The sequence below is a fragment of the Muscardinus avellanarius genome (genome assembly GCF_963383645.1).
Source record: "Muscardinus avellanarius genome assembly, chromosome: 7".
NCBI classification, from domain to species: domain Eukaryota; kingdom Metazoa; phylum Chordata; class Mammalia; order Rodentia; family Gliridae; genus Muscardinus; species Muscardinus avellanarius.
Genome location: NC_137793.1, coordinates 115175506 through 115201994, shown reverse-complemented (window position 1 = coordinate 115201994; position 26489 = coordinate 115175506). Strand labels below are relative to the sequence as shown.

At 39.7% G+C, this 26489-nt stretch overlaps 1 protein-coding gene across 1 annotated transcript in view; it reads right to left on the bottom strand.

Moving 5' to 3' along the window:
- The window catches only part of NME7 (NME/NM23 family member 7), a gene marked incomplete at both ends in the record, with an annotated part of 113192 nt that overhangs the window by 77646 nt on the left and 9057 nt on the right, over nt 1-26489 (bottom strand). Inside the window, 3 exons of the mRNA XM_080698796.1 lie at nt 12081-12186; nt 18314-18521; nt 21215-21265. Coding sequence (XP_080554922.1) covers nt 12081-12186; nt 18314-18521; nt 21215-21265 — 365 coding nt within the window. The remainder of the gene's footprint in view (nt 1-12080; nt 12187-18313; nt 18522-21214; nt 21266-26489) is intronic.

The following is a 26489-nucleotide window of genomic DNA, read 5'->3' as shown; positions in this document are numbered from 1 at the left end:
GTGTGTCGTTAGGTTATTTATTTGAAGACTTTGTTTTTCTTATGTGAGCACTCAGTGCTATAAATTTTCCTCTTAATAATTCCTTCAAGGTGTCCCAGAGGTTTTGATATGTTGTATCTTTATTTTCGTTTGTTTCTAAAAATTTCTTTATTTCACCTCTTACATCTTCTATGACCCATTCTTCATTCAGAAGTGTGGTGTTCAGTCTCCACATGTTTATGTGGTTTCTCTGAGTCTTCTTATAGTTGATTTCTAGTTTCATTCCATTATAGTCTTAAATGACACAGGGAAGTATGTAACATTTTTAAAATTTGCTAGTGCTCATTTTGTGTCCCAGGATGTGATCTATTTTGGAGAAGGTTCCATGAGCAGCTGAGAAAAATGTAAACTCCGCTGTAGTTGGGTGAAATGTTCTATATGTGTCCAACAGGACCATTTGGTTAATGGTGTTCTTTAGTTCTGAGGCATCTTTACTGACCCTTTGTCTGGAAGATCGGTCTAGTGTTGTGAGAGGTGTGTTGAAGTCTCCCAGTATTATTGTATTGGGATTTATGTGTGACTTCATGTCACAAAGAGTTTGTTTTATTAAAGTAGCTGCACCTATGTTTGGGACATAGATGTTGATTATTGTTATTTTCTCTTGCTGGATTATTCCTTTTATCAGTAAAATATGACCTTCTTTGTCTCTCCTAATAAGTTTGAGTTTGAAGTCTAATTCGTCTGATATCATGCTACTCCTGCTTGCCTTTGAGTTCCGTTAGCATGGAATTCCTTGCTCCAGCCCTTTACCGTGAGTGTGTTTGTATCTTTACTTGTAAGGTGTGTTTCCTATAAGCAGCAGATGGATGGATTATGGTTTTTAATCTATTTTGCCACTTTATGTCCTTTTATTGGGGAATGAAGGCCATATACATTCACTGTGATTATTGAGAAATAATTTTTAATTCCTAACATGTTAAAATTTTATTTCTGTTTGAAATACTGTTTATTCTTATTTGCTTAGTTGTCTGCTGGATGGAAAATCTTGTTTCTCTGGTTCTGGTGTGTGTTACCTATTTCTTCTTTGTAGTTAATCTCTTTAAGTATTTTCTCTAGCGCTGGTTTTGAGGACATAAATTTCTTTAGTTTCTGTTTGTCATGGAAGCTTCTTATTTCTCCATCTAATTTGATAGACAGTTTTGCTGGGTAGGAAATTTTTGGCTGGAAGTTGTTGTCTTTCAGAGTTTTGAATATGTTACTCTAAGCCCTCTGGTTTTCATGACTTGGTTTGGAAAGTCTGGAGTGATTCTAATTGGTTTGCCTCTGAATGTCACTTGGCCTTTTGTTTTTGTTGCCTTTAAGATTCTCTCCTTGGCTTCCACATTGGTCATTTTGACAGTTATGTGGCATGGGGAACCTCTTCTCTGATCTTGTGTAAAGGGAGTTCTATAAGTTTCCTGGACTTGTGCATCGACTTCTTGCTCTATGTTTGGAAATTTTTCTGCTATTATTTCTTTGAAGAGATTATTGATCCCTTTGGTTTCACTTCCTTTTCCCTCCTCTATTCCAATTATTCTTAGGTTAGCTCTCTTAAAATGGGCCCATATTTCTTCAATGTCAGATTCCTGCTGTCAGATTTTTTTTCTAAATTATAAACTATGCATTCATTTTTAGAGTGATCATCTTCGAGGAGCAAAATTCTATCTCCACATGGTATAATCGATTGTTTATAGTTGATGGCTTTACTTCAATGATTGCTTCCTTTATTTCTTTTAAACCCTCTCTAAATTCTTTTCGAAGGTCCTGTATTATTTCTACAGTAATATTCCTGATTTGATCTTCTGGAAATCTCTGAATATCTGTATTTTCAGATTCTGATGTTGAGGGGTTGTGGGCATTCATTGCTCCATTGTTATTCCTCTTTTCCATGATTTCAGTAGTTTGTGACTTCTCTGGGTTCTTCCCTGAATCACTACGACTTCACTTAGGGTGCTCTGAATCTTGAGTCTTATAAATCTCAGTCACCACTACTCCTTTACTGGGTTGTATTGCAAAGCCTCAGACCCAGGGAGTTAATCGAGGCTGCGTGAGATTGTGAGGTGCCAGGCTGGGTGTTTTCCCTCAGGGAGCTGCGACTAGGGTGTGGTATCTCTGCCACCACTACTGCTTCACTGGGTTGGACTGCAAAATCTCAGATCCAGGGAGATTATCAAAGCTGCGCAAGTCCCTGTGGGTGCAGTGCTGGGATTTCTCCTTTCAGGGCCACAATTTCATTTGAGTGCGCTGATCTGGAGCTGTCACAGGCATGGTGAACTAGCTGCTGCTGCAGGCAATATGATGCCGCTGCCATGCCGTCGATCATTTAGCTGGCGTATTTCTTTTCTGGTTTTGAGCTCCGTTCTGAGTCCTTGGAAGGCGTGATGAGCTTGGCCCCAGGGAGTTTTAGATGTTCTTTGCACTGAAAAAACTGCTGAATTACACTCAAATGATCTGCAGCTGCTCGCTGTGAGGCATGACGGTGCCAGCGTGGCTCTGCCTTGGCGGCTCCGCTGCCACAATTCAGGCTGGTTTCTTTTCTGGTCTCTGGTTGTTCTTCTAGTCTTCTTTTTCTCTGTCCCTTGTATTTACAGTTTTTATTTCTCTGCTGAAAGTGTTTTCTGGGTATGAAAAGCACCGACTTTGTGGCAACAGAGATCAAGTGTTAGCGGGACTCATAAATGCTGCTTTTCTAGGTCGCCCTCTCTCCGGAAGTCCCCTTATTTAGTTTTTTGTGCATTATCATTTTCCTTAGAAAAGGCTAAATCAAGCCGGGTTTGGTGGCTCACACTTGCAATCCCAGCATTCGGGAGGCTGAGCCTTCCTGCCTTATGTTTTACCTGCACTCCCATTCACGTTATGGGAAGAGACATATTAATGAAAATGACAGTCATTATATCAGATGAAGATAATATCTGTCCTTTTTTTTTGCAGGGGCTACTGTCAAACAGTGTGCAGACCCCATAACTTGGAAATCAGATAATCCTGTATGAGTTGAGCAGTAGCCCTTTACAAATGAAAAAAGGTCTGCAGCTGAGATGTTGGTACAAGAACAGTTGGAAAAGGGTCATATAGAGCCAAGTAACAGTCCCTGGAATACTCCAATATTCGTAATAAAAAAGAAGTCAGGCAAATGGAGATTGCTTCAAGATCTAAGAGCAGTAAATAAAACCATGGAGAGTATGGGAGCTTTGCAACCAGGTCTCCTTTCTCCTGTAGTCATTGATGTAAATAATTATGTCATAGTTATCGATTTACAGGATTGTTTCTTTATGATACCTCTAACTCCAACTGATAGAAAAAGATTTGCTTTCAGTCTGCCTAGCCCGAATTTTCAGCAACCTTATCAGAGATATCAATGGAAAGTGTTACCTCAGGGTATAAAAAATAGTCCCACTTTATGTCAAAAATATGTGGATCAAGCTTTATTAGCAGTAAGAACTCAATTTCAGGAAGTCTATATGATCCATTATATGGATGGTATACTTATTGCTCATAAAAGTAAAATAAAAATAGATAGATGCTTCCAGGAATTAATACAACAATTGGCAAGCCACAGACTTGTAGTGGCTCCTGAAAAAATTCAAATTGATCCACCTATAAATTATTTAGGAAGAGTATCCATCTGATTATATGACTAATCAAAAATTACAAATTAGAAAAGATAAACTATTAACTTTAAATGATTTTTGAAAATTATCAGGAGATATTAATTGGATCCAATCATCATTAAAATTGTCAACTGGTGATTTGAAGCCTTTATTTGATATCTTGAAAGGAGATTCAGATCCATTACCTGAAAGACATCTGACCCCTGAGGCTGAACAAGCTTTAAAAAAGGCAGAGTTTGCTATTAATACTCATTGGATGGGAGAAGCTGCCATCTGGTCTCATTTGTCAGGGTCTTCTCTCACTCAGCCTCGCCTCTTCTCTCACCAACACACGACCCCCGACTCCTGCTAGGGCTGGACCCCGGCAGCTGAGACCGGAGGATCACTGTTCGCAGACAGCCTCAGCTACTTAGTGAGGCCCTCCGCAACTTAGTGAGACCCTGTTTCAAAATAAAATAAAAAATAGGGCAGGGGGTGTAGCTTGGAGGTCAAATGCCCCTGGGTTCTGTCCCCAGACCCGCCAAAAAAAAAAAAAAAAAAAAGGCTAAATCAAATAAAAATCTAACAGAATAGAACATGCTAAGATGCCAAAGATAAGCTTATTAAAAGTCAAGAACTCTAAATAAAAATTGTCTCATACTCAAATATGTGTGTCTACTAAGTGTATGTACATATATCTATATGTATAATCCATAAAAAATTGAGATCTTATGTTGAACTAATTTTTCTCATCTAAGGTTATGTGTTTGTATACTGTGTATTAGTATAATTTTTATTTGTATTTATACACACATGTATATGTGTATACACACATATGCCATGCACACACATATCTTCTGTTGTATTCATTGTTCTTACTTAGGAAAGTGTGTTGAAAGATTTGTGTGTATATGCACATATATGTGTATACATACAAACATATGTCACATACATTTCTTTCAGTAAGTAAAATGTGTGCAACATAAGATCCCAATTTGTTTTCATATATTGTCAGTCAGTGATAGTGCTATTGCTTCCCGTAAGAAGTACTAACCACATGGCATCTTCATCTTGCTGTTGTTGAGGCAATACATCATAGAGGAAAGAAGAGCCCGGCTCTACTCGTCCTTGGTATCTTTCCAAAAGAACTGGTATTACCATACTGTGGTAATACTTGCATACGCAGGTCTATTTATTTATTGTACTAGGGATTGAACCCAAGGTTCGACCTCCAAGCTACATCATCTAGTCCTTGCCCTTTTAATTTTTTTTATTTTGAAACAAGGTCTTACTACATTGCTGAGGCTGATCTCAAACCCACAATCCTCCTGTCTCAGCCTCCCAAGTACTGAGATTATAGGTCTAGACCACCATGGCCAGCCATAACCCTGTTTATAGTTACAGAATTCACAACAGCCAAGTTATGGGACCAATATAGAAGTCTATCAAAAGATGAATGAATAACAAAAATGTGGTATATGACACAGTGGAGTTTTACTCAGCTATACAGAACAAAAAATTATGTTATTTACAGGAAAATGGATGGAAGTAGAAAACATACTGAGATCAGCCAGACTAAAAAATAAAGAGCCAGAGCCACATGTTTTCTCCCATATGTGGAAGCAAGAGATAAAACAGGAACGGGAAAAAATTTCACAAACAATGACAAGAGAAAGAGACAGAGAGCAGGAGAATAGTAAGGAAGGGAACAGATCAAATAACACTGTTTTTATATGAACGTGTCACTACCAGTCGCATGGGAGGAGGGAGGGACACATGCCAAGAGACACGGTGTGAATATATCTGAATCTCACTAGCACATATAACTACAGTGTACTAACAGAAAATCTACACAGCTCTAGATCAATAAAATAAATCTAATATGAAGCTAAAATTTTGTTTAACAAATGAAACTACATGCTAAGATGGAACAATTAAAAAAACGCATGGGTTGAATTCTGTGTTCCCTGCTCTGAAGTGGAGGAAGTGCTTTCATGGATCCTCAGCTTGCTGATCTGGGAAGGATGATGACTCCGCCCACTTGACATACTTCCTGTAGAGATGTCGAGAGGTATGTATCAGGCCCTAAGCTGCTGCCACCTGCGTGGCGCAGAGAAGTCAGTCCTCCACAAATGTTTGCTACCCCTCAGGCGTGTTAGTTCCTATAAGCATGCTAGTTCCTATAAGATATTAAAGTACTTCCTAAATAATTAATGAAGTATTAATTATGCAATAAGATCTTTAAGGTTTATATCCTAAGGTTTAATCCTACCAGCAATTCTACTTCTAGGAAATCAGCCAAAGGAAATGAAATGAGTAGAGACATCATCAAATATTTATGTACTAAGATAGTCTTCAAAGCTTTATTTTTAATATCAAAAAACTAGAAACAACCCAAGTATCCAAATACTATATTACATCCATATGATTGGCATTAAATATTAAATAAACTACTAAAACATTCATAAAGACTTAAGGGCAACCAGAAATGCTCACAAAAATTAAAGCAATGGCCAATAGACCTTTATCTCAACAGTGTAAACAACTACAATCACGTGTCTCAGTGTATAGACATACACACAGATACAAATGCACAGAAAAGGATTCGGAGCACACGCATCCAAACCTTCACAGTGACTATCTCTGGAGGACAGAAAACGGGTAACTTTTTAATTGTCTTCTTCCTTTCTTTTCCAGTTTTTCTACTATATACATGAATTACTTTGATGCTTAGAAAATATAAAATTTCAAAAATTAATTCAATTTTATATATTATTTATTATTCTCTAGTTTGTTATAAGGGTGATATTTTTAATAATTCCCCATCTGAGGTCCAAAATATTTGGGATACTTGACAGAAATATATACAAAGGGGCTGGGGGATATAGCTAAGTGGTAGAGAGCTTGCCTAGCATGCTCAAGGCCCTGGGTTCAATCCCCAGCATTACAAAAAACAAAGAAACAAAAATTGATATGCAATAGGTTAAAATGAACAGATAAAGAAATTGCAATTAAAAATTTAAAAAAAATCTTGCAAAATCTCAGTATATATGCATACATATGCACATATAGAGACACACACATGTCAAAGAACTTTTCGAATGCTGAGAACAGATGGCAGTGAGGCAGGCGGAGTACCTGGGAGCAGGAAGTAAAAAGGCCGAGCCCTTGCCTCCTGTGAGGTGGGCGAGGTGACAGGAGACACAGAAACTGGTGGGTGACAGAAAATCAAAAGACAAAAGTTCAAATTAAGGATCAAAATTGTAAAAAAAAGTCATTGGTTCCCCAAACCTAACTCTAACCAATCATAAAAGGACAGATAGAAAACTCCAGTGGGAGCCCAAGTGGCCTCCTCAATTAGTTTGGCTCAGTGTCACCTGTGACTCACAGGCTATGGCCAACTGCACAGGTTTTATCCATGTCTATGTCATAAATAAAATCCACGGCAAGGTGTGTTTTGGTTTCTGGAAGCTCTAGATCTGGCTTCTCTGAGCAACAAATATCTGTAACTCTTTTGTCCCTACCTACTGATGTTGTTTGTTGCGTTATGGGTTGTAAAGTGTCTGTGTGCTGTCTACATTGTGCCAAAATTTGGTCTTTTAATAAATGAGTGCTCATAAAATTTAAAAAATGCTCATAAAATTAATAAAATGCCTGTGAGTACATGTGACTTAAATAAATCTTAAACTTAAACTTAAGATCCGTTCATGAGGTTAAGTAAAAATGTCCTAACATTATTAACACATGCCTTTTTTCCTAGGAGAATAGTCAATCAAGAGCATGTTTACCTCTGTAGGATGTTTTCAAATACAAGGTTTATTGCTTTTAAAGTTTTTACTCAGGCAGAAAAAAATGTTTTAAGACACTAATGACATTTTTCCAATGTCTTGATTTTCAGAGATAATCTATAATTTGATTATCAGATTAAAATGGGCAAATACAAAATGTAATTAATGCTTTAAAATGCTCTTGGCTTCAGGGGATCTGAATAACATTTGAGTCTATTAAGTGGGCCTCTAAATTGTTGGTATATAGGAAAGCAATATTGTAGAATGGCTTTGTTTTGGGGTCTTTACTAAAAAACAACTCAGGTTGCTGGAAATCAGGTTTCGGGTTAATATGTAACTTTGTATGTATTACTTTAATGAGAATAACTATCTATTCTTTTACCTGAACACCCTAAAAATTTAAAGACAATGATCAGACCAGCAAAACAGTCCTTAACAATCTTTAGCTGATTGAGCTACACGCAGTTTTTCAAACCCTCTGAAAAGAGAAGACAAATTTTACTGATCCAGATGCTGGCAACAAAGTGAAGTCACAGGCAGCAGCAATATTGCTGCAGTTACCATGGCACAGTCGTGCCCACAGTCGTAAAATGGGTGCTGGTCTCCTGTCTCACTGACACCCCACCAGAGATGCATCACATATGTATCTGGCAGCCATAACTAGGTACTAGCTCTACGTCACACTGGTAAGCATGGAAAAACCCAGTAGGTGCACCTACTTATGGCCATGCACAAATGGGGATCAAGTTCACTATCCCAGGGGATGTCCTAGAACCAATCTGACAGTATAAGAGATTACAGGATGCTTAGTTTCTCTTCTCAGAAGGGAAACAGAGAGAAAAATACCTAGTCTTTTTCTGTGCCTGAGTTTGGTAGTATAGATCAAAAGACAGAGGAGATGGCCACCAGAGGGAAATGTAAACAATGACACCATCGTAATGTAAACAATGACACCATCGTATAGCTGGATCTGTTTTGCAAGAGGAATGTAAAGGGTCTAAAGTTTATGTTAAGAAAAATCCAAACAATGCCAGGAATGTAAATCAGATGTGTCCCTACTGGTCACACTAACCAATTAATATCTGTTATACCATCAGAGTCCAAAGGACAAAAAGAAACCAAATAAAACATGAGGAAATATTATAATAAAGTTAAATGGAAGAAAGAAATGTTTTTAGGTAGAAAAGGATTGTGTACGGCATAATACTTGTTAAAAATGACTGTGTTAAGACGGGCGTGGTGGTGCACGCTTATAATCCCAGCATTTGGGTGACTGAGACTGGAGGATCGCCATTCGCAGACAGCCTCAGCTACTACTTAGTGAGACCCTTTGCAACTCAGTGAGACCTGGGGGTGTACCTCAAAGGTAGAATGCCCCTGGGTTCCATTCTAGTACCACACACACATACACACACACACACACACACACACACACACACACACACAAAGGATTGTGTTATCCCATAAAGAAAAAAAAAACGTGAGAACAAAAATCAGAGGGTTAAGTGAGTCACAGAGGGTTTGAGGAAGCTGTAAGTGATCTGTAAAGTGTAAGATATATAAAATAAATTTTGAATGTTACAATAAAGAGAAATTACTTAAGGGTTTTCTAAAAGTTGCATTGAATACATTGATTCCACGTTTAAAACAATTAGGTTTTCTTAAGATACTGATATTCCTTTGGTAAAAATTTTATCAAAACAAGCCTAGAGAGCGAAAATTTTACATTTTATCAAGATAATTTCCTGTGTTTCCTGCTATCTATTGACAATAATATTTTAAATATTTGTTTTCACAAAATGTACAGAAATTGTAAAATACAAAACAAAAAAAAAACACTTTACTAAGCTAATGGCATCTAAACAAAACAAAATAGTAACAGCCTTTCTAGGTTTTTATTTATATGTTCTTAATACATTATGACCATCTTCTTTATGCAAAGACTCAAATGGGATGGTTTTATTCCTGATAATTTTGTTTTGTGTTTTTCTTATAAAACTATATAACTGTTTTGTTGTTGTTGTTGTTGTTGTTGTTGTTGTTGTTTTGTAGTACCCAAGGGGGTACCTGGGAGGATGGAACTCAGGGGCTTTTCTACCTCCAGGCTGCACTCCCAGACCTATTTTATACTTTATTTGGAAACAGGGTCTCACTAAGTTGCTGAGAGCCTCACTCAGTAGCTGAGGCTGGCTCAAACGAACCTGTGCGATCCTCCTGTCTTGGTCTTTCAAGCGCTGGGATTACAAGCATGTGCCAACAAGCCTGGCTCATAACTTGTTTTTTAACGTTTAAGAAAAGTATAACACCCAAAGAGTGTTTTGAGATGATGGTCATCACCTATGAGAAAGTGAGAGGATTGGTGAAAGTGGCTGGGTGTTCAACCATGAGACTTGGAGAACAATCAGGAAATAAAAGAACAAAGGAAAATCAGCAAGTTTTCAGCCCTAGTCCTCCAAGGTCAAAGAGAAACCAGAGGATAATGGACTTCGCTCAAGGCCTCTGCAGCTCCTCTGAGGCATCTGACCTCCTAAAACAGAAAGATCACAAGGCCCCCAGAGACGGAGAGCACCAACACATACTCTGCCATAAATAAAAAAAGACATCAGAGAGGAAAATGACCTCTACGCTTCAAATGAAGCCAAGTGGTTGGCAAGACTACGACCTATCCTGACAGATGGCACAACTCATAGAGGCAAAGCCTTACCAAGTCCTTAGGTCTAACTGCGGAACCATAGCTGATGTTAACAACAAAATAATGTAATGTTACAAAACTTATGTTTGTCCAACATAAGGCTACCTGCTTTACCTTGAACATGCAGCAGAACAGTAATACCAGAGGCAAATGTGTGTGTCAGGAGTGACAAAAATGAGCTATACAAAACCATTTATATAGTACTTTTACCTTTAAACTCATGGAAAAAGAGAAATGGTACCAATGCCCAAAATGTCTCTCCAGGTAAGTCCTTATAAGATGTAGTAAAATAAAACCTGTTGTTCTTAAGGTTTTGCAAGTCCAGGACCATCAGACACCATGAAAAGTGGAGATTCCTATTTTTGTAAACTCCCGAAGGATCTGAATTCTGTTCAAAATCTTACAGACCAAAACAAAACAGAAAAAAAGCCATTTAAGCTCATTTAAAAACAACATGCTTGGTTGTTTCTCAGGTTTTGTGCCACAAGAACATTTCACGATGTTATATATAGTGACTCATGGTGTACTGCAAATGGGTTGGCTATGTGGCCTCCAATTTAAAATACTAATAGGTAGATGGCTCAAGGTAAAGGGTGATTTAAAAAAAAAACAAAACACTGTGGCAAGATATCTGGTTCTCTGTATAAAATACTAACATATCAGCTTTTCATGGAGATGCCCACCCTACCACCACGGATGATTCTGAACTAAGATAACCAGGCTCCTTCAGACCTCCAGCTCCAGGTGATTATGAAAAAACCTTCTTCGATGGCCCTCTAGATCATCCACCTCTGAGACCCTAAACTGCAGTACTCCAAGAGTGCCCCTAACAGCTTAAAGCAGAGTGGCCATTTCCCCATTTTCCTAACAGCAGTTAAGGTCACTTTGTCAGAGGGAACATGAGGCAGAGTAAAGGCCCTGGGAACAGGAAGAAAAATGGCCACCTGCATGCCTTCTGTGAGGCTGAAGGGGGTGAACAGGAGGGAGGGAGACTGATGGGTGTCAGGAAATCACCAGCAGCCCATAAGATAGCAATTCACATTAAGGATCAAAATCGTGAAAAAGCCATAAAAAGCCATGGCTCCCCAAAGCCTAATTCTAACCAATCATTAAAAAAAAAATAAAAGGTAGAAGCCGGGCGTGGTGGCGCACGCTTGTAATCCCCGCGCTTGGGAGGCGGAGACAGGAGGATCGCGCAGGTTGGAAGCCAGCAACACTGGCTTAAGAGACCCTGTTTCCAAATAAAAATATAAAATAGGTCTGGGAGTGTAGCCTGGAAGTAGAAGGGTTTCCAGGAACCCCAGTACCACCAAAAAAAAAAAAAAAAAAAAAAGATAGAAAACCTCAGTAAGGTTTCAGAGCCCACTTTCCAAGAGCTTCCATGGTCACTGTCTTTAGGGGACCCGCTTGTGTTCGAGGGGAGCTGCTCTGTCTTCTATCTTTCACTGGCTTACAATTAGCTTTCGTATTTCTATAAGCTTCACTTGTTGTTGGACTTCATTCACCATAGAGCTGGGGTGTGGCTCGGAGGTACAATGGCCCTGGGTTCCATCCCCAGTAACGCAAAAGAGAAAAACACTGGATAAGACCGATAAGACGCATGTAAGTGAAGATGCCTGTTTCCGAAGCTCATCCAACATTCTCAGGAAGTTGGTATGATGAATATTGTCTTAAATTGAATATTAGGAGTGCTATTTAAGTGAATTAAGAGAATCACAGTTATATGACTGGGAAGACAAGAGGCAGACTGAGAGCCAAGGAGTCACAACGGATCAGGAGGAGTGAACAGCCCAGGAGCAAGAGTCCAGGGAGCACAGAGACAACACAGAGGGAGACGGGGACGGACACACAGCCGCCGGCTGTCACCTTCACACACGGGCCTTCACAGAGAATATACTGAAACACTAAAAGTAACTAATTTCATCATGCAAAGTACACCAGGAAAAGACACGTTAGCAAAACAAACGGGTCTGCTAGGGGCACAGTTCCACTCACCCTCGCTGACCGCATGGGGCTTCACGATGCAGCAGGTGCAGTTGGTAAATTTAGCAGTGTTCGCTGGCCCACAACCACCACCTGATGGGAAAAACAGCTCCATTTCCTAAAGAAAGAAAAAAAAAAATGACTTGGACACATATATCACTTACCTTTAACTTAGAGGGTATTTGGGGATGGATCACACAATTCCTAAAGTTTCCTTATATAAAATATTTGTTTCAAATTTTATAAATGAGTTCTATCTATAAAGACGGATGAACTTAACTCTGTTTTTAAAGGTTTTTTTTGTTTTGTTTTGATTTTTGTTTGTGTGTGGTACTGGGGATTGAACCCAGGGGCATTTTACCTCCCAACTACGCACCCAGCCCTATTCTTTTATTTCTCATTTTGAAGCAGGGTCTCACTAAATTGCAGAGGGCCTCACTAAGTAGCTGAGGTTGCTACGAACCTGTGATCCTCCAGTCTGAGCCTCCCGAGTACTGGAATTAGAAGCATGTACCACCACATCCAGCCAAAACTTTTAATCAAAAAAATATATAAAGACATATTAATCTGGTTGTGGTGGTGGACACTTGTAATCCAGTCTTTGGGAGGCTGAGACAGGAGGATCACGGGTTCATGGCCAGCCTCAGCAACACGAGGCCCTCCACAACCCAGTGAGACCATGTTTTAAAATAAACAATAAAATAGAGCCGGGCGTGGTGGCGCACGCTTGTAATCCCAGCATTTGGGAGGCTGAGCCTGGAGGATTGTGGTTCGCGGACAGACTCAGCTACTTGGTGAGGCCCTCCACAACTCAGTGACACCCTGTTTCAAACTTAAGAATAAAAATCTGGGCAGGGGGTGTAGCTCGGAGGTCAAATGCCTCTGGGTTCCATCCCTAGATTCCCCCCCCACACACACACACAAAAAAAAAAAACCCCAATAAAATAGGATTGGGGTATATCTCAGAGGTAGAAAGACCTTGGGTTTAATTCGCAGTACCACCAAAAAAAGAGGTATTCAAGAATAAGAGCAGGAGTCATTCTGTTTCAGATTATTAAGAACTGGCAGAGTCTTAATAAACTTCCAATATTGAAAACAACCTATATAAAGTTCTTACTTTCCCCAAAACATATTTTGTAAGACACAGATCCAATTTTAAACTTTTCATTAAAATTACAACTAGGAAATCTTTATAAAAACAAAGATTTATGTTTAAGAAACTGAGAACTATAGTTAGCTGAAACTTACCAGAGCTAGTAAAGGTCAAAGGGAATTCTGTAGCCTGATGCAGACTGTTTGCTCTATGCGTTGTTCACTAAATGACAACCCAGCCATTGGAATCAGCCACAAACATGGCCATAGTAGCCACTCTTTTGATTACTCTGATGCTTTCTTGCCTCTAAGCTTTTACTGCGATTATTTCCACTATTACCTATAAAGCCCTCTATCCCTAGCCCCAAAACAAAGGGCCATTTCAGGTGCCATTTCCTCTAGACTGTCCTGACACCCCAGTCAACACCCTTTGCTCCCTCAAAGATATGGCTGCTCAAGTTCTTGCCCATCGCCAAATAATAAACTGAAAGAAAAGACCTAACTTGCATAGCTTTGTAGTCCCCAGAGACTAAACAATGCCTGGATCAAAGTGTATATTTACTTCTCCCTGAATTTGAAACTGAAAAATCAAAGGATATGTTAATATAGTACATTATTGAATATTATTTAAAAAAAAACAAGGAGTAAGAGAAATTTTAGGATAAAATTAAAATTTTCTATTCCTTAGACATCAAGTTCCTCTTTAGCATATTGCTGACTTTATTACTCTTCTTAATCAATAACATCAATTACTAATTACAGTCTAAATGTGAGATGCCAGGGTTGAGCAGACCTGGTGAGACAAGAGCTTCGCAGAGCTGCAAACTAGAAAAGGAGGCGCTTTCCAAAGTGGCCAGTCCTCTGCTACCTTCACGCAAAACCCAAGAGAGATGTCTTTTCCTCTGTCTCTACTTCCTCACCTTCAGTCTCTCAACTCTACAGTCAGGTTTGTATCCCACCCAAGCTGCTGCACATCCGAGTCTGCCCGCCCGCCCACCCTCCCTCCCTCTTCTTTTTCTTCTCTTCCCCCTCCTTCTCCTTCCTTTCTTCCTTTCTCTCTTTCTCTCTCCCTCTCCCCTCTTCCTTCTCTCTCTCTCTCTCTCTCTCTCTCTCTCTCTCTCTCCTCCCTCCCTCCCTCCCTCTCCCTCTTGGTCTCCATCTCCATCTCCCTCTCTCTCTCTCAGCAATAGGGATGGAATCCATAGGGGTTCTGCTCTGAGCTACACCCCTAGTCCTATTATACTTATTTTTATATTGAAACACTGTAATGCTGAGTTGCTGAGGGCCTCGCCAACTTTCTGAGGCTGGCCTTGAACATGTAATCCTCCTATCAGTCTCCCAAGTACCCTCACACTCCTACCAAGTCTGCTGGTTAAGTCTCAGAACTCACTTCATTTGACCGATGACTTTGACGGCTTATCACTCTTGCGTGGCCTTCTTCCTACCGCACTGGCCGCTCCTTCTCTCTCTCCTGACCACTCGGCTGGACAGCTGCAGGGCTCAGCCTGTCTCCTACCTACTGTCATCTCTTCTCCAAGCCCCACATCTTCAGATGTCATCTGTATCCTGATGGCTCCCACATTTTTAGCTCCAGTCCAACCTGCTCCCGAGCTTCACACCTCTAAATATGCAGCTATCACTTAGGAGGCATTTCATAATTAAAATGTCCAAAAGAACCCAGGCTTTCACTTACTTCCCAAATCTGCTTTCTTTCTCTCTCCCACCTGTTGTCCCTGGGAAAAGCTTTCCTCACGTACCTGGCCATTCTTAACATGCACCAAGAACTGGGCTAGCCCCGCACCTGTCACCCTGCCCCACACCACCAACCCTCCTCTGATGACAGGGCTAACTGGCTCATCTCCCACTCCAACTTTCCCCACCCTGCAGTCAGAATGGAACTGAAACCCCCGGCTCCTCACCCAGTCCCGTGCTCCCTCCACACAGAAAGGTCTGAGTCCTGGAGGCCACACCCTTCCCACCACTTGCGTTTTGCCCCAACTCCACTGGCTCGCTCCCTCATCATTCTTGAACACAGCAAACATGTCCCCATTCCAGAATCTTTGAGGTAGTATGCCTTTTCTTACTGGAATGAGCCTTCCCCAGATATTTTCGTGGTTTTCTCCATTTCCTTCTGATCTCTGCTCAAGCCAGAGCTTGTGAGGATTTCCTGAGTATCTTGTATTTAATAGCATTCCACGACCTTACTCAACACACAACCCCCTCTGCCTGTTCTTTCTCTTCCCTTTTTCTGCTTTAATTCCCACCAGAACACCTACCACCAACGGCTCGTATGTCTACTTGTTTGTTCATTATCTACCCCCATCCAAAGGGCCATGAGCGCCCTGTGAGGGGGAACTGGCTTCATTCACTACTAGCTTCTCAATAAATACTTTGGGATGGACTTCAGACGCTAATAAATTTTGCATGTGCTAAATAAAATAAATATATCCACATAATAAAAATTAAAAATTGAGACGGCTTGAGCAATAAGCCCTTACAAGCTAGGCAGTGGCCAGCAGGGTGCAGGCCCAGGTCTCCAGGGCTTCGACACACTGGACTGCTCCTAACACCTTTCTTTCCAAAGCAGAGACGATGCTGCACCCGTCCACCTCTTGCTTAGCAAATCATCTAACGAGTTACTTGGCCAATTATCTGTCTTAAATTAATTCTAATTAATATCTCTCCTTGCTCAATTTTTAAAACTGTAAATATTAGCTTTGCAAATACCCACTTACCTATGGCAAATAAGTATTTGTTTAAGACAGAGTATAAGGATTTTACTTAACTATATCTTCCTAGTAAAGGAGTAACTGTACTTTATGCCCGTCTGCCTGGGCTTTCTCTTTTCCCCTGTGCTGTTATCACAGTGGTCGCCCTGGCTGTCTGTGTCCCTGGCTGGAGGGCTGGGGTGGAGACTTCCCTGTTACCTGCGTGGCCTGCTGCAAACATGCCTAGCGTCCTGCTTTCTGCCTGGGGTCCCATGCGGCCCACACAGAGAGCCCTCCCTGAGGCAGACAGGAATGTCTGATTGTGACTCTGTGACTGGGTTTAGGGCACAACATAGACCGTCAGGTGCAGTGTACATCTCTCTCGATGCCATTGCATTCTTCCTGTTAGTAAGAGAATGATGAAAATATTCATGCATTGCCGAATGGTTGTGATGTGCTTGTGATTTGTGCTTGCTCAGAAAACCAACCAACCAACACTTTTCCAATTATAACTAAATGCTAAAGATGAAAAATAAATAAAGTGGAATACCAGTTTAATTCCCACCAGCAGTACACGGCAGTTCCTAGTTCTTGATCATCTTTGCTACTCATATGGTCAGTTATTTTTGTTTTTTGGGGTTTTTTTTTTGGTTTTTTTTTTTTGTTTTTTTGGTGGTACTGGGGATGGAACCCTTCTACCTCCAGGCTACACTCCCAGACCTATTTTATATTTCATTTGGAAACAGGCTCTCTTAAGCCAGATCCTGCTTAAACCTGCGCAATCCTCCTATCTCTGCCTCCCAAGCACGGGGGTTACAAGCGTGCACCACCACGCCTGGCTCATATGGTCAGTTTTTAAAATTTGAGCCATACCAATAGGTAAGAACTGGCCATTCAAATACTAAAAAGAACCTATATCTATGATAAACTGAGCAAAAGATGTTAGAAATCTTTATAAAGAAAATATAAATCATTAAACAATAACAAAAGACTTGAAGATACATATCATGTTCACTGATGGGAAAATTTAGTTTTAGTAAGGTACCAATCCTCTCTACGTTGGTCTATACATTCAGTACAATGAGTCAGACTTCTAGCACATTCATGAAGCATAACAAAACTCTCATATGAAAGTATTAAGGGCCCGAAATCAAGACAATTTTGAAGAGGAAAAGGAGGTATGGTAGTGATAGAGGGTTTTCTCTTATGGGATAATACTATTCTATAAAACTTTAGTAATAACAACAGTATGGCACTGCCATGAGAGCAGATAGCTTTATTAATGTTGCAGTGTAGAATGCTCAAGAAATGACTTACATAGAGTGGAAATTTAGTGATATTATAAATAAGTGGGCAAGAGATAAATTGATTAGTCAGTAAATTGTGCTAGATAATTTACATAGATAGAGATTCTATTTAGAGTTTGAGACTTATATTCAGACAATCCATTAAAAACTGAACTTATTATAATTCACTGAATTATTTTTTGTATTCTATATATTCCTAGAAAAGACATTTTTGAACTAATATTCTTTTGCCTCTTATATCATCCAAATCCCATCAGTTAAAAGTCTTATATGTTCTTCTTCTAAAGAGTCTCTTGAGTCATCTCCTTTCTCTCCATTCCACCCATTGCTAATCTAATTCTGATCTGATCGTCTAGAGCCACCTTGGCGTATGGTTTTCCTCTTCAAGTACAACTCCCAGATACCAGTGCTTTTAGATTGCTTCAGAGTGAGCGATCTAAAAACACTAATCTGACCATGTTCTGACTCCTGAAGACATTCCACAGCACATTACCTCGGGATCAGATTGTAATTGAGTCGTTAGGATTGTAATCCTAGTAGTAATGGGTTTATCTGGATGGTGGCCTAGCGAGGCACACAGGGTGTGAATGGAGACACTGGGCCCCTGGGGCTGCAGTCATGAGGATTACATAGGATTTCTCCTCCTTCCCCCCTCTCTCTGGTTTCCAGCCTCCCTGCCTTGCGCTCTCTCTCTATTTCCCGCCCCATCCCCTGAGATCCTCAGTCCCAGGCCTCACATGGACTAATCTCAAATCTCCAAATTGTGAGTGAGTAAATCTTTCCTGTAGGTTACACAGTTGCATCTTTGGATTTTAGCTGTGAAAAGGCAGACTAATACAATCTACTGCCCATTAACTAGTATTCTCCCATGAATTCAATGATATATAAACACTTACAAGCTTCACTAATTTAAAACTTTGGAACAAGAAATAAGTCTTTTAATTGAGGAAAACGAATCTTCATGATTACAAGGCCATCGATTGACAAAAGAAACCTACCACTGAAACACCATTTGACCAGATGTGCTCTCACTACCGGGGTAAGTGCATCCTCAGTCATCATGGTACAAGAGTTTTCGCTTGACATTAAAGCATTTTTAAAAACTAAGCAGAATGAAAATATTTGTAAAACATCTTACTCTGGCAGCAGAAGCAAAAGAATCAGGGCCGTGAGCTGCATTTCTTATTCCATCCGTTCCAAAGAGGGCTCTAATGCTGCCAGGAGCATCCGTGCACGCCGCCCCAGAGTTTGCAGGCCCAATCAGTCTTTTCCACTCACATATAGCATCATCTCTTAAAATCTCCATGGCAACGACAGGACCACTTGTAATAAACTGGATCAGCTCACTACAAAACAGGTAAAAGGTTGTTTTTTTTTTTTTTTCTGTCAACCTAGGTTTCTCTCTTAACCACAAGAATACACTGAAATTTGAGTATTTCAACACAAACATAAATACTGTGATATCAGAGTCATTGGGCATAAAGAATTTTACATGAGCAAAATAACATTTTTATCAACTGAGTACCTTGAAGTAGCTCAGTTCACTGCAAATCACTAGAGTAGTGTCAGATCAATTACTATTTGCAGAAAAAAGTGGCTATTTGCTGAATTAAGACTATTTTGTTGGCTTTAAAAGGACATCGTTGATCTATGCTTTTCCCACTGCCCTGAAAAGGACAGAAAATTTTCCTTTTTATTTTCACGTGGTTTGCCATTGCAGTATAAAATTTTTTAAGATATAAAATGATGAGAATGATGTCTTATAAACTGTATTTAATTGTTTTGTACAGAACTATTAGAATTCAAAGTGACAAAGAATTTTCAATCAATAAACATGGAGTTAGTTAACTCATAGAGAAAAAAGATATCGATAGGCCTTCAAGAAATATCATTTATGAGTATGAATTCTTCCCATGTTGAATTATTAATGAATAGCTATAGGTTCTTTATTTAATTAATTATATGTTCTTTACTTAATTATTAATGCATATCTATAGGTTCTTTATTTAATTAATTATACATTCTTTACTTCATTAATGCATATCTATAGGTTCTTTATTTAAAACCCGTCAGTGAGTTGCGGTCCCTTGGGGAGTGGAAAATGACACCTCATCTTATTTTTCCATTTCTACATAAACACAAGACAGCGATGCCCAGTGGAGTAAGTGATGCCCCCGATACTGTGGCAGCAGAGACAGGGTACATTTTAAAGTAAGCACATGTTTCTCTCCCATACAGATTAGAGAGAACACAGGACCCTTCTCCAGAAAAGAGTGTGGTGTGTCAGGCCCCTCAGTGTCCACTAACTTGTGAATGTTTTACATACATCCTTCATCCCAATTCCCATTGAAAACTATTTCTACATCTTTTTGGTAGCATCTACAAAAAAGTACTCATAAGCGCTATCCTAAGGGGACCACAGGGCCTCCTTAGACATTCTGCTGGGCCCAAACTGCCCTTCTAAGCTCCAACAAACCACCTGTTAGATCTAAGGAGCTTAAATCAGGGGCAAACCCATATTTATCCATTCAGTAAATATTTAATGGTCACCTACTACCTATCAGAATTTTATGCTAGAAAATAAGATTCCTCCCTCAAGAAACCTATAATCTAATGTCTTGTTCATACAGAATTCTAAGCTTGTAAGTGTGGCATGTAATAAGAAGAAAATATTCTATTTAATCATTAGCTATTGCTTCATACAATCATTTCCAATTACTGCAGCTATTCTTTTTGTTATGTCTTTCCCAATAGAAGAGTAATAAGAGTATGCCATTTTAACTTAAATTTAAATCTCAAATATTTCGAATATAGATTCAGTTTCTAACATATATATATGCTATATCTCAAGGAACAAGATATATATCAAACTCGTTGTAAATATAATGGCTCTGTCAATATTGTTTTACATATACAAGACTACCAAAATGAGAGATTTCAAAAGGACGACAGGTAGGTGTGCTGGTATAAATCTTTAACCCCAGTACTTGGGAAGCTGAGGTGGGAGGATCATAGGTTCAAGCCGAGCCTCACCGACTTTGCGAGACCCTATTTGAATTTTTTTTTTTTTTTTTTTTGGTGGTACTGGGGTTCCTGGAAGCCCTTCTACCTCCGGGCTACACTCCCAGACCTATTTTTAGATTTTTTTTTTTTATTTGGAAACGGTCTCCTAAGCCAGCGCGAGCGGCTGGCTTTGAACCTGCGCGATCCTCTTGTCTCTGCCTCCCAAGCGCGGGGATTACAAGCGTGCACCACCACATCTGGCTGACCCTATTTGAAATTTAAATAGAAAGCTATGCTTCTTTTTTTGTGTGTGGGTTTGGGGATGGAACCCAGGGGTACTTGACCTCCAAGCTACACCCCCTGCCCTTTTATTTCTTTTTGAAACAGGGTCTCACTGAGTTGCAGAGGGCTTCACTAAGTAGCTGAGGCTGTCCGCGAACCACGATCCTCCGATCTCAGCCTCCCAAATGCTGGGATGACAAGCGTGCGCCAACACACCCAGCTGACTTATTTTAACTTAAATCTGCTTCTGATAGAAGCTTAGATATTTAATGATGAGATATAAAATTATTTTCTTTTTTGTGGTCCTTGGCACTGAATCCAGGCCTTCGCACATGCCTGGGAAGGGCTCTAGCACCGTGCTACATCCCTAGCTCTTTATAATTTTATTTTGAGACAGAATCTTATTAAACTTACGAGCCTCGTGCCTGAGGCTCCTGACTAGCTGGGATTTCAGGCATGTGCTGTAGGGCCACTCGAAAAATACATAATTCTTATGTAAGGCTAGGAGTGCACCTCAGCGGCTGAGTACTTGCCCTGGGTACTAACCCCAGGACTGAAAAAAAAAAAATTTATCTAATAATAGGACAGAGAAAATAATTGTTAGAAAAGAACAACATGCGGTTGCAAGATGTTATTTTAGTCCTTTTGACTAATTATTCTCATGTAACAACATTTTAAATGGTAGAAATAGAACTTTTTAGTTTTCTAGGATGTCCTCCATTATGTATCATTAGCCCCCAAATTAAGTACCTACTTATAGAAGGGCCTTGATTGATGGTCTACATGAAAATCTGATGCTTCTTTCCTGTAAAAATAGTCAAAATGACAATAGCTAAGGATTAAATAAGGAAATAATTACTCTTTTAGCTTACATTAATAAAATGAGATAAGCCTAAACATATTTATATATACACAAACACATATATATTTCATCTATATGTAAATTAATTTTCTCCAAATAGTCTATCGAATCCCTTCACCTTGTAAATATTTTGCAAGTATAAGTCAAATCTGTGATGTAGAATCAAAATTAATATGAGGCAGTGATCACCTTCCCGCTTACGGTATGGGCCGCCTGTCTTCCTTCTCATCAACATCTTTTAAATTCTAGAAATAAAGCTTAACTTTTGACCAAGAACATTTATTACATATAAAAAATGTAAAGTGATCTTCTAAATCAGAAATTCCCACTTTCTTCTACAGGTTATAAACTTGAGCATTTAGGCTGTAGTTTTAATACAGCTGTTACGGTATGTTTCTTAGCTAGATCCCTCCAAAAGAAAGGCTATACACTTGTGCTTTAAAAAGATGTTTGACAAATTATGCATATTAACGTATTCTTACTGGTTATTAGTAGATTAAAAACGAATGTTTTAACTGACATGAAGGGAAGAACACGAAGATATCAGAATTCAGAATTAATGTAATCAATTATATTGCTAATAGGAATATACTTGTCATTTTATTGTGTGTGTGTATGTTACTGGGGATTGAACTCAGAGGCATTCTTCCTCCAAGTTATACACCCAGCCCTATTTTATTCTATTATTTTGAAACAGGGTCTCATTCAGTTGTGGAGGGCCTCACAAGTTGCTGAGGCTGGCCGCGAACCTGTGATCCTCCTGTCTCAGACTCCCAAGTACTGAGATTACAAGTGTGAGCCACCATGCCTGGTGGAATTTACTTCTTAAATTTATATTTCCAATAGAGGTTATCAAAAGATAATAAAAGGATAATGTGCTTTACACGGATAAGCTGAAAAGTTTATAGAACTGTTTTTCTTTCTTTTAAAAGTCAGTGTCTTTTAAAAATGTCTAGTTTTGGAAGACTTCCGGGAAGATGGCGACCGAGAAAAGCGGGGCTTAAGAGTCCCACTAACAACCAATCTCCATTACCACAAAAAGAGCGCCTTTCATAGCCAGAAAACACCATCACCAGAAAAACAAAAAAAACCACCAGGCTCCAGAGAGAAAGCGGACTGAGAACAGAGCTCAGGGCCACAGAGGAGACACACGCGCCCGAGGACGCGGCAGCAGCGCCATACTGCCGGCGGCAGCGGCGAACTCAGCGGACGGCTACAGCAAGCCAGGTGAGCCGCTGCGGAACAGCCAGGCGGGATCGTTCGGCGCAGACAGCATTTAAAGCTCCCAGTGGCTGAGCTCAGCACACGCTGCAGGGATTCAGAGTGGAAATCAAAACCAGAGAAGAAAAAATACGCCAGCCTCATGGCCGAGGGCGTGGCAGAGGCGCCATATTGCCACCGGCGGCGGCAGCAGCAGTGAATTCACCGAGTCCAGTACAGCTACATCTACGTACTCAAGAACAGTGAGTCAAATTGCGGGCCACAGAGGAGAAATCCCAGTATTGTGCCTCCTGGGACTTGACCCAGTGAGGGAGTGGTGGTGGCAGAGATATCACACCATAGGAGAGCGTACAACCTGGCACCCCCCATAGTTTAAAGCAGCCTCTATCGACTCCCTGGGTCGGAGACTCTGTGATACAACCCAGTAAAGGAGTAGTGGGGTCTGAGATAATACAGACTCAAGATCCAGAGCACCTTAAGTGAAGACATAGTGACCCAAGGGAAGAACCCAGAGAAGGCACAAACCTCCAAAATCATGGGAAAGAAGAATAACACTGGAGTAATGAATGTGCACAACCCCACAACATCAGAACCTGATAAAACAGAAAATCAGAGATTTCTAGAAGATCAAATCAGGAAAATAACTGTAGAAATAATAGAGGTGCTTCGAAAAGAACTCAGAGAGAGCCAAAAAGAGATAAAGGATGCAATTAATGAAGTAAAGGCCTCAATTCAAAGCACAAACAACCGATTAGACCACATGGAGAACAGAATCTCGCTCTTAGAAGATGAGCAATCCAAAAATGAATGCATAGTTTCTAATCTAGAAAAAAATATCCAACAGCAGGAATCTGACATTGAAGAAATATGGGCCCATCTTAAGAGAGCTAACCTAAGAATAATTGGAATAGAGGAGGGAAAAGAAAGTGATACCAAAGGGATCAACAATCTCTTCAAGGAAGTAATAGCAGAAAATTTTCCAAATATAGAGCAAGAGGTTGATACACAGATCCAGGAAACTTATAGAACTCCCTTTAGACAGGATCGGAGAAGAGGATCCCCACGCCATATAATTGTCAAAATGACCAATGTGGAAGCCAAGCAGAGAATCTTAAAGGCAACAAAAACAAAGGGCCAACTGACATTCAGAGGCAAACCAATTAGAATCACTCCAGACTTCCCAAACCAAGTCATGAGAGCCAGAAGGGCTTGGAGTAACATATTCCAAACTCTGAAAGAAAACAACTTCCAGCCAAAAATTCCCTATCCAGCAAAACTTTCTATCAAATTAGATGGAGAAATAAGAAGCTTCCATGACAAACAGAAACTGAAGGAATTTATGTCTTCAAAACCAGCGCTAGAGAAAATACTCAAAGAGATTAACTACAAAGAAGAAATAGGTAACACTCACCAGAACCAGAGAAACAAGAGTTTCCATCCAACAGACAACTAAGATTGGTTATCTGTGGAGATTCATTATTTATGTTAGTCTTTTACCTATCTCTAAGTTGTATTGTTTGCCTTTATTGTTGTTAATTTTTAGGATTTCTAGTTGGAATATTAATATACCTTCAGATATAGCATTTGGAAATATTTTATCCAATTCTATTAGTAACTGTTAACTATGTTTACATTGTCTTTGGATATACAATATTTTCTTTTATTTTTTAGGGAGTTTGTATATTCTTCTGTTGCCTGTGCCATTGAAATCATATCCAAGAAATCACTGCCAATTTCAATGTTGTGAGGTTTTATGACCCAGATTTTCTCCTAAAAGTTTATAGTCTTAAGATTTATATTTAGGTCTTTTATCTATTTTGAGTTAATACTTGTATATGGGATTAGGTAAAGATCCAATTTTATTCTTTTCCATGTAATTATTATTTTTCAACAATATTTAGTTAAAAGATTATTATTTCCACCACCAAATGTTCGTGGAAACCTTGTCAAAAATAACTTGACAATATAGGGAAGAATTTAGCTCTAGGCTTGTATTTAACTCCAATGGTCTATATATCTGCCTTTAGAACAGTACTACACTGTTTCAATTATTGTAGCTTTATATGGTTTGAAATCAGAAAATATATATCTGCTAGCTTTGTTCTTTTACAAGATCGTTTTGGGTATCTAGAATTCATATTCTATATTAGAATAGATTTTTTTCTGAAAAATAAATATATAAATATATGATAGTTTCACCTAAAAAACAGAAAAAAATATGCTCTAGTAAGAAAGAAAGCAAAAAGAAATATTGAAATGCTATCTTTAAATCATCAAACGCTTGGTATCAGACAAATGAAACTGTTATGTGAGATTATCATTTTTAATTTTGGATAAATTGCTATAATACTAGATGTCAACTACTAAGCCAAGCATGGGAAGGAGGGATGGGGAGAGAATGGGGTGGGGATCGGGTGGGAGCTGACTGGGCGATGTGTGCATGTATGTCTACAAAAGTTTGTATCCCACTATGATGTATGAATACAGTGCACCAATAAAATAAAATTAAAAAAAATAAAATAAATAAAAATGTCTAGTTTTAAAGGACTGAGTTCATAGTTTGTGGCAAAAGCATGTCACTATTTTTAAAGCACAGTGAGTATGTTGGAGCACTCACTAAAAAAAAGCTCAATTTTTCAGGCTCAAGAATTTAGTCTGCAAAACAAAAGATCTCTTTGGCCTCTTACCAAGTAAATTCACAAAACATGTTATTTATCAGGGCATACTCTGATTCTATGTGCTGAAACATATGTGCTGAAATACTCTTTTTGGCTACAAAAGGCATTATAAAAGTGTGTTATGCAAGTACAGAAAATAAAATCCATCCCAATACATAAAAGGAGAAGAAAACTCACATTTTTAGAGTCTACTTATGCCATAATTAAAATATTATATTTATTTTCACAATACTATACTAAAATAGGTATGATCACCTTCCTTTTATGCATTCAAGATAGAACATATTTAGGTACAGAAGAACTGAAATGAGCTACAGCAGAGCATATTCAGGGAACTGACGCCTGAGTGTTCTCTAGAGGGAGTGGTAAGAGGTGTGCCTGTCCAGTAGGCGAGGTCCCCATGACTGGGTTCTTATATTCCACCAAAGAGCTGGTCCATTTCTCCTGTAAATGAGAGGTTTAAGAGAGGGGATAGGGACATGCACAGATTTTTGTTTTATAAGGCTCCTCCTAGTGGCAATGTAGAGAGCAGAATGAAGTAATCTTGGGCCAGGAATGGCCCATCAGGAGTCCTTAGAGACCGCTGGATCTAGCAGCAGGCAGCAGCCCGCTATGGCGCTTTGAGGGTCTTATATTAAGGCAGCTGCAATGAGAACTGTAAGGAGGGAAAGGCCCCCAGAGATGTAGAAAAGCCAGAACTAAGCTTACATATCAGCGGGGTATGACTGGGAAACAGCGGGATAAATCCAGGAACACCTTCAGATTGGTGACGGAGGCACTGGGGCTCAAGATGTAACTGGATTTTATCTATACTTCGGTGGAGGTGATGATATGGGTATTGATGGGACTACCCGGGGAGGTGTGAGGAAAAGGATATGAAGGTCCGGGTGTGGTGACTCAGGCTTGCAATCCCAGTACTTAGGAAGTTGACTCATGAGGACTGCAGGTTCAAAGCCAGCCTCGGTTAACAGAGTGAGGCCCTCTGCTATTTAGTAAGACCTTATTTCAAAATAAAAATAAAATAGGGCCGGAGGTGTAGCTCAGAGGTAAAATGTCCCTGGGTTTCATCCCTGGTGCCACATATGCACGCACAAAGAGTATGTTCTGGAAAAGAACCCCTTGAGGAAGAAGGCAGAGCCGTGGCGGGAGGCTGTGCAAAGCTGGCGGCCTGAAGAGTGGAGTGAGGCTCCGCACACGGCGCCCTCCAAGGATGGGGGAATGAGGCTCAGTACATGCGCTGGGGGCCCTGGGGAAGAGTGGAGATTTTC